Genomic DNA, 9243 nt, shown 5'->3' with positions numbered 1-9243 from the left:
CCCCCCCCCCCCCCCCCGCGCGCCTTCTTTTCTGTGTCACACGAAGCGGGGGCTGAGCGCAGGAACACTATTTCTCCAGACACCTCGTGCTGGCAAGTAGATCAATACACGCAAAAAGCAGCGGACAAGAGACGTATCAGACCCTCTCGCTCTCTCCGCACGTCGAGCGCTGTTGCACTCCACAATTTCAGCTCGCCCCTGCCTTACGAACCGTCAGTGCTCTCCCCTTCCCTCCCTCTCTCCCTTCCCACGTTTGCCCCCTCCCCCTCCTCTGCCTCCCAGGCACTTGCTGCTTCACACGCGCATCGTTGCTCTTCCAACACCCACGCAAACACACCGGTACGCTCACGACAGCATTCCCTGCGCGTGTGAGTGCCTTTCTGGTGTTGTGGGCATCCTCCTTGCCCTCTCTCGCTTTTCTTTCCCTCCCCTCACCTCTGTCTTCCCACTATTACACCTCCATTACTCTCATCGAGTCGCTTCGCAGTAAGGCTTAGGTGCAGAAATTACGTACGCATCTGATCCGTGTGGCGAGCGCTCGCTGCTGCTCCACTTTCATCATTGTAAACTTTGACCCCGCTCTTTTCTCTCTTACTGTATGCGAAACGTCTCTCTCTCTCTCTCTCTGCGTGTGTGTGGACTCCTAACTCGACTCAGCATCGTCACATTCTCTCGCCTGTTTACCTTTGCTGCTCTCTTTGGCTGGTAACGCCCTGCCACTAAGCCTCTCTTTCTCTATCAATTCTGAGTCCGCCCTGCCGATCAAGGAAGGCTGAAAGAGGAGAAACCGCGCACTCACGCAGCGCTCACGCCACCCCCTCCCCAATTCCCTCCCCTCATCTTATTCATCTGGCTCATGAACCACACTGGAGATAAGGCACCCGGCGCCGCGATAGTGACACCGGCGCCTGCACTTGGCGCGGGCAAGAAGCCCCACCGCAGCAACGGCAACTACGTGAAGAGCTATGGCCGTGCCAGCTATGAGAACCATAAGGCGAAGGAAGCGCACCCCTTACAGCGTCCTCAGGAACTGCTGAAGCAGGTCGACTCCAACGCTGCCGCCGTGCCGCGCAGCATCGACACGCCCTTGTGGTCCTTCACGTCCCAGGAGAGACCCGGGCTGGAGGTGTCGCCGCTTTCATCGCCCCGATACAATGACGGTGAGGTGGACGCGAGCCCACTTAGAGTGCAATCGCAATCGTATGTGCCGAAGCATCGACGCCTCCAGAATGGCGATCACGCAGGCGCATCGAAGGAGGATATCGCAACGGCCCATGTGCCGCGGCGCACTCCCCCTTTACCACATCGAGTGCAACAACATGTCGACCCAACCGCGCCGTCAGCGCCTCTGCAGGTTTCCGCTTCCGAAGGCGCTGCTAGAGTGCTTCGACAGCACCACATGACTGGAAAGGAGAACATAAACATTGGCTCTCACAACGCGCCGTCTTCTGGCGGTACCGCAGCCGCTCCGGCAGCCTCCCCGCAGTCGGCGCCGAGGCCCACGTCGTCTGCAGAGGCCAGGCAGTGCAGGGTGAGCACCACGTCCCATTCCGCCGCTGCCCCCGCCCTCGCCGCCGCCGGCTTTCGACACATCGCCTCTGGCCATGTCCGTCAGCGTCCGCCCTCTTTACCTGGTGCTTCCACGGCACCACGGCAAGTGCCAGCTGCATCGACTCTCACAACGGGCGCCGGCAGAAATGGTGGCTCGACTGCTGCGAGAAGTGCGTCGAAGTTTGGAGTCACTATCAAGGCGCGACCGGTGGCTGTCACAACACGCAAACAGCTGGCACCTCTGGGCAGCGCTGCTACAGAAGAGGCGCATCAGCACAAGGCTCCTGCGCGAACCCCGGCAGCGGCGGTGCGTGAGCGCTCGCCAGTCATGGACGCTGCGCTGCGGTATCAGCTGGACCAGATGAAATCGGTGCTCGACTATGTGGCGGAGGTGGCGACGGCGCTGAGCGAACGACGTAGGTGCGCGGCACCGCCACAATCCACCGAGGAGTTCCGCGCCTCTGTCGTGCCCCGTCGACGCTGTGGTGGGACCAGCGCTTTCTCCGGGGAGCCGGATGGGGGTGATCTGGACTCACCGGACCCAACCGTGCAAGTGCACCATAGCGGCGACTCCGTCGCTCTTCTGTCCGATGTTCACCAGGCTGCGACTCGACTCCTCAGCGCCTTCACAAAACTCGAGTACGCTCAGCTCAGCGAGGATGTAGATATGCCTCTTCTGGAGCGCGACACCGTGGAGCACAGTGCGGAGCTGCTGCGACTCGTTGACGGGGTGGAGCGGTATCTGTCGTTGCACGCGGAGGCACTTGTTCGCCAAGGGCTTGAAGAGCGCCGCTACGTCTTTCGTGCGATGCACCAGTTGGTGCGCTTTATTGTCCGCATGACGCACGAGGTGGTGCTGCTCCGTGACTTGGCTCTGCGACACGATCTCGGTCAGGCTCTGGAGGTGTGGTGTAGCTTCAGAGCGGGTGTCGAGGCCCAATCCCAGGCAGGCGCAGGCGCCAGCGACGGTGATGCGCTCGACAAGCCTGAGGATGCCACAACGCCATCGTTGCGACCGTCGCCACACGCACAGCTTATCTTTCCTGTCGCAATTATGCTAACGAGCCCCTTCTTTGCGTGGCTGGAAGAGCGGTGGTTCCCGGCGATGCGGGAGTGGCGCAGGCTTGTCCTCAGCGCACGCCAAGCGGCGAGCAGCGGCGACATTGAAGGTGCCATTCGCCGTTCGCGGCAGGAGGCGATGTGGATCGACGGCTTGGAAGAGATCCTGCGCCCTGGCGAGACGATCACTATCCTCCTCCACCAGCAGGTGGAGCAGCCGATTGAAGAGCTCGGCAAAGCGTTTTCCATGAAGCGAGCTGCCATGGCCACACTGCGAGAGGTAGTGGAGAGCGATGAGGCTGCCGCCGGCACGCTGAGCGCCGCGCAACTTTCGAAGGCGCTCAAGGCCGCTCAGGCCTACACTATGGTGTGTAGCGGGCGCGGAATGGGTGATGACAAGCTGACTGCGAGTGCCGCTGGATACAAGGAGGACGCTGCACTCGTGCACCGTGCGGAGGAACTCCTCGCGCGTCTTCAGGAAGCAGATATGCTCCACCGCGCCACCACGGCCGTGCTGCTGCAGCCTGCGCCGGAGCTGGCGACCGTGCTGGAGCAAATCACGCGTGCCAACGAGCTGCTCCTTCTCTGGAGGCGCGCTCATGACGCAACGGCAGCTCAGACAGCCCTTGCTGCCGGTACCGCCGCGCTAGAGGTGTACAGACTGCAGCGGCATAGTGGACGTCTTTCCGATAGCCCGAGCTCGCTGACCTTGACACGTGCCGAGGTCACGACTAGCAGCTGCATCCCATCGATACTCTCCAGCGGCAGCTCTACTGCTGCGCCGGTGCCGTGGATCGGCGACGGGTTCCCGGCCTTCTTCGACGTGCATGCCCTGTACGTGGCTCACACACCCGGCGGTCCATGGTCACAGAAGCTTAGCACGGCGTATACGAAGCTCTGCGAAGTCTTTGGGATGCTGTACACCAAGCACCAGGCACGGCGGGAGCTGGAGCTGGTGCTGGCCTATCCTGCCGTGGATGACAGTTCAACCAGGCCTATTGGCGGCCTTTCGCTCTCTCAGCAAGTAACGCCCCGCCGCCCCACTCACGACGCCGTGTCACCTTCTGACACATTACGGGCCAGCGACGAAGGTGCTAACGCGCACGACCAGAGCCTAGTCGGTTCCCTTGGTGGAACTACAAGGAGCCGCACGAGTGACGTCAGTGCAACACCAGTGCTGAGCACACCTAAGCGTGCAAGTGCAGAGAAATTGCACCAGTGCATCCAGCAGGCCGAGGCGGCGGGCATCGGCGGGCCGCTCGTCGAGGAGGCCCGGGCGCGGCTGCGTCGCTTGGAAACACTGCGGCTCAAGATTCACTTTGACGCCCAGACGCGTGTGCTGCCCGTCGCTGATGCAGCGCAGGCCGCGTTCCACGACGTCTATCAACAAATCCACGACTTCTGCCAGACCCAGCTACAGCAGCCACAGCGATCCTCAGGAGCCGAGCGCCGACTGCGCATTCGCTACGAGGACACAGATGGCGACTTCATCTCTCTCTTGGATCAGCAAGACTGGTGCATGATGCTGAGTGAGTTTGCCCCGAACGGGTGTGGCGGGGTCAAAATCGAGCTCTTCTGTGACTACCCCACGATGCCGGGCATCATGAACAACTCCATGGTTGTCACCAGCAGCGATGATGTGCAGCGCATCGGCGTTGAGTCAGAGCTGGCAAGCGGCGACTTTCAAACCGAAATCGCGCCGGAGACTTGCACGCCACCTGGCACTGCTGCCGCGACCGGATCCGCAGCTGCCACGGCAGCCACCACACCAGAGAAGCGGACGAACGTGTTTGAGCGCCTCGCCTCCACGTCGAAAGGCTCTGCCGCGGCTCCAGCAGCCAGCGGGCAGCGCAAGCCGCGGACACACCCGCATTCCCTCGGAACGACGTCATCGCAGCGAGCGCTCACACAGCCGCGCGCTCGTGGCACCGGCACTGGCGCCGGCTCTGCTTCCATTCACAGTGGGTCTCCGCAAAAAATCTACGCAGCTTGTCGCGCGCCTGCCGGCGGTGGTTCTGGGCGCAGCAAAGACGCACCTTCCCAGGCTGCCGCAGGCGTGGGGGCACCGAAGACAGCGGCGCTGACCGCGGAGAACTTGCGGCGTAACCTGCTCCCCGCGCAGGCGCCGTCCCGCCCCGAAGGCGCGGAGGCAACGGCACAAAATGAAGTTCGGCGATCAGGTGGGCGGCCGTCTAACGATGGGATGGACACCATAGCGAAATCGGCAGCAGCGGAAATGGATCGCCATACAGCACCAAGCGCTCCAGTGGGGGCCTCGGCAACTAAGGCTCACGGCTTGGTGAGCAACAACGACGCACACGATGACGGGGAGCAGGAGAGAAGCACGGTGCACCTCAACCTCGACATGGCCCGGCGCTGGGAAACGGTGAGCGATGACGAGCTGCAGCTGCTGGAGATGCAGACAAGCGCCTCCGTGTCGACCGTGCATCCCGACCGGGGTATCGTGATATCCAGCTCGGCGACGGTGAGGCCAACAGAGCTGCCCCCGAGAGCCGAACCGTCGCGCAATACGTTCACCGCAACGTACTGCTCTGGCAGGGGGAAGAGCGTCAGCGAGCGTGGCGGTGGCGGCGGTGCCGACGAGGCAGTGAACAAACTCAGTGAGGCAGACAAGACGCACAAGAGGCACCTCTGCCTTTCACCCTCTCGGCACCCGAGCCGCTGGTCCTCTGACGCGTTCTCACTAGACGACGTCGAGACAGTGTGTAGCGAGCGATCCCGCATGCCGCAGCAGACCGCTAAGCCAAAGGGGCCTACGTCTTTGCCACCGCGCCCTGTCAATGCCGGCGGCCTTCAAACGCCGCAGCGCGTCCGGCGCGGTGCTCGTGGCACTCCCATTCGCTTCCGCCCCGACGCCGGTGACGACAACGGCGACAGTGACCAGGGGGATGGCGCAAACGCATCCGACGGGCTGTTTGCAGAGATGCAGCGCATGCGCGAGGCAAACACTCGGGCCATGGTGCAGCGCAAGCCATCGTGGCACTGACCAGACTGTATGCAGGACTGTCGCGGCGCTCGCACTTCGATTCCTTACACCCACAACGCTGCCAGAGTAACGAAAAGGCCTCGCTCTGTGTTCTTGTTGCGGCGTACTCTCTTCTACCTGTATGCCTCCCCCCACCGCCTCCGGCTGTTCTCCAGAGTGCCACGAGGGCCAACTCCTCATCACTTGCTGTTATTGTGGATTTTTGTTTTATGTTATTTTTGTTTGCCTTTCTCTCCCTCTCGTTCTTCCGCTTCGTGACTTCTCCCTCTCCCCCCCCCCTCACACTCCCTCCTCCCTCTTAGATGATACGGCAGAGACGCACCCGTTATCTGCATCCCCTGTAGACCTGGTTTCCTTCTCTCTCCGCCTGCCGCACTTCGTTCAGGCTCTTTGCCTTGCTGCTTGTCTCGCGCACACGCGCGATCCCCATCCCAGCATCTCACCTCTTTGTATTTGCGTTCATTATTGGTGCTCCCTCTCTGCGTCTTCTGTTTTTCCTCCTCCTCTTCGTGCTCCACCCACCTTTTCATCATCTTCGTTGCGCTGCTGCACTCTTGTGCAGGCAATGCTGATCATCTTCTTGCTCCACCCACCCACCCTCTCTCTCTCTCTAGTAATGTGTGTGCGTGTGTGTGTGTCTCTCTCTCTGTAGGAGTGCGGGCCTAAGGCTTTGTCCTTCATGGGATGCCTGCCTAGGCTGGGGCTTGTCGCGTCGGTACTCTTGTGGTTTGCTGGCTGATTTTCGTGCCTCCTCCTTTTTCTTCACTCCGATTTCCTTTCATCTGTGTACCGTCGTCGCACTCTCTCTCTCTCTCTTGTACGTCTCTATCTGATTTGTGTGGGTGTGAGTGTCGCACACGTGTGCTCCTCGCCTCATCTTCCCCACGTCTGCACTGTGGGGCCGCTCCGATCTCTCGCTCATTAAAGCCGAAAAACGAAAGGAGGAAGCAGAAGTCGCACAAGGCAGTGGAAAGTGTACCCGAAGAGCAAAAAAAAAGGGACACGCTGTCCCCAGTCACTCCCTCTCATCTTCCTCACGCACACGTGCGCAGACGCAGATGTTGACAAGCACTGCTCGTCAGTGGTTAGATGGCCACTGAGTGTACTATGAAGGGGGCAGCCCCCTTCCGCAGCTGAGTGGTACGCGTGTAATCTCAGCAGGGGGTATCTCTTTCCCTTGCGCTCACCTTTCCCTCCCCCTCATTCTTGCTTTCTCTTCAGCTCTCGTGACTGTAGAACGTCGCACATCTTTGCACATCGACGTAGGCGACTGCAGCTCAACCGGCATAGTGGTCTAGCACACGCACACACACACGCCAAGACACTGTTTGTAGGCAAAAGGTCATATCATCACTAGCGCCCTGCGAATCAAGAAACAATCGAGAGGCATAAGAAAAAGAGATGCCCACTCTCTCGGCCGATGCCGCTGACACCATCAGCCTTGTCCGTCAGCTTCAGCTGCTTGACGACAGCACCATCCGGCTGCTGGAGCAGCTCTTCTCGAATCGGTTGGACGCGGAGCTCGTGACGTCACTGGTCGGCGGCCGCGAAGAGTCACTGGCGATTGCGATGTTCCGTCTCTGTGCCGGTACGCATACGGAGCACATCCTAGGGTATGCCTTGCGCTTCTTGGCAGACCTCGTGTACGCCGACCACGAGATCGGCGTGCAGCTTGGCCGTGACGAATGTCAGCAGCAGTTCGGTGGTCATCCGGCTTCTCTGCTGCTGCAAATCGCGTCCTCGCACAGCGAGAGCCTCGGTATCGCGAACCCTGCCATCTTCCTGGCCGCCACGGCGCTCCGCTACAGCAGCTACGAGGGAAATGAAAACACCTTCATGGAGTTTTTTGCGCTGGCCCGCCACACCTTCTCCCCAGAAACGTTGCAGGTGACCGCCGTTGAGTTCACAGTGCAGGCATGTGTGCAGCTCGCACGCCGTAAGGACTTTCGCCAGCTGTTCTTTAAGGAGAGCATTCCCTCCTTCATCCCACACCTGCTCACGGATATCGTGTCGAGCGACTCTGCCACTATCATCCAGACCATCTACGAGACGCTGCTGCTTTCCTGGCTTCTGTCATTCGAGTACGAGGGACTCGTGCTGCTGGTGCGTGAGCGCATGATCCCGCAGCTGCACTGTGTGCTCCAGCGCGTCCAGAAGGAGAAGTGCGTCCGTGTGGCGCTCATGACGCTTCTGAACATGGTGGAAGCCGAGCGCAAGTACATGAACAAGCTGCTAAACCCGTCGTCGGAGGAGTGGGTAGACGACAGGATCTACCTGCTAGGTCGCCTGCATCAGGGCGAGACGCCGGAACAGATGAGCAGCACCTTCAAGAAGGGCCCCTCGCTGGTGGCCGAGATGGTCAGTGTTGGCATGATCAAGACGCTCTCACAGATCTCCCGCCGCAAGTTTGGTGACGAGGACATCAACATCATGGTGGATCAGCTGAGCGCCGCTATGGAGAGCTCGATGCACGTGCTGACGAGCTTCTCGCAGTACCGCGGCGAGGTCCTGAGTGGCGTGCTCGAGTGGACGCCAGTGCATACGAGCACCAAGTTTTGGAAGGAGAAGGCAGTGAAAGTCGAGGACAACGGCTACGAGGTGCTGTTAGCTCTCGGCAAAGTCCTGCGCGAGTCGAAAGACGAGGTGACACTGGCGGTCAGTTGCCACGACTTGGGCGAGATCATCCGCTACCACCCCACCGGTCGAAACCTTCTCACTCTACCTGCGATGGCCGGAGTGAAGGAGCGCGTGATGATGCTCATGTCACACTCGAACCCAGAAGTAGCGAAGGAGGCGCTTCTGTGCACCCAGAAGATCATGGTGCAGCGCTGGGAGTACATGCAGGCAACCGCGTGAAAGGGGAAGCTTGTCGATCCCCGTGTAGGTCTGCACGTGCAAAGGCGTCATTCGTGATGCTCTCTCATGGCCACCTTTGTCTTCTGTTGAGCTCTCATCGAATGGAAGACTCGAATAGAGGCAAGGCATTGGCCCGCGTGGCCACGATGACGGCTGGCTGCGATGGTAGTGTTAACGGCTGGCTGCTCCTCTCCTCCCCCATCGCCGTGAGCACGTTACGTTCTTTTACCGTATGTGGGTGCTCCTCTTTGCCTTCTAGAAGTGCGTCTTCTCTTTCTCTTGCTCGGTGTTCTGTTGTCATGGCTGTTGTTCTTCGCGAGCCGTTTGATTCTCTGTGCGACTGTGGTGGTGGTAGTCGCTGCTGCAGCGCTGTCGGATGGGTGATGGATGACCCTCACCTCCTCCCCCTTCTTTGCTCACTCCCTCTAGCTACTTTTCTCTCCCTGCTACCCCCCCCCCCCACCGCGTGCGTCGAAATCGGCGTAACGTATTGCGTGCTTCTTGTTCTCTGTGTGCGACTGGGCGGCTTATCAAGGTCAGCGCCGACCAAACAGAGAGAGAGATCTGCGCAAAGGGAAATGAGAATATTGTGAGCTCCGTCAAGTGCAACGTGAGTGAAGCACTGACGGAAAGCAGCGCATGATTCGTGATGTGTGCGGGTGTGTCTTCTGGGGGCAGGAGACGAGAGGAAAGCGACGTATGTATTCTCTATTCGGCTCATGAGAGCAGGGTGGAGGAGGTGTGCTCCTCCGCCCATCTCCAATCACACA

The 9243-nt window shown here is 60.1% G+C and overlaps 2 protein-coding genes across 2 annotated transcripts; both read left to right on the top strand.

Moving 5' to 3' along the window:
- Positions 1-856: 856 nt before the first annotated feature.
- Positions 857-5617, top strand: LPMP_211570 (hypothetical protein; the record flags this gene model as incomplete). Its single annotated transcript, XM_010700640.1, has 1 exon — positions 857-5617. The coding sequence occupies one exon, from the start codon at positions 857-859 to the stop codon at positions 5615-5617; it is 4761 nt and encodes a 1586-aa protein (XP_010698942.1).
- Positions 5618-7018: 1401 nt separating this feature from the next.
- On the top strand, positions 7019-8473 carry LPMP_211560 (ATP synthase, putative; the record flags this gene model as incomplete). Its single annotated transcript, XM_010700639.1, has 1 exon — positions 7019-8473. One exon carries the CDS (start codon positions 7019-7021, stop codon positions 8471-8473), a length of 1455 nt encoding a protein of 484 aa, XP_010698941.1.
- Positions 8474-9243: the final 770 nt, after the last annotated feature.

Source organism: Leishmania panamensis (genome assembly GCF_000755165.1).
Source record: "Leishmania panamensis strain MHOM/PA/94/PSC-1 chromosome 21 sequence".
Classification (NCBI taxonomy): Eukaryota; Euglenozoa; class Kinetoplastea; order Trypanosomatida; family Trypanosomatidae; genus Leishmania; species Leishmania panamensis.
The sequence above is the reverse complement of the archived record's forward strand: the minus strand, read 5'-3'. Positions and strand labels throughout refer to the sequence as shown.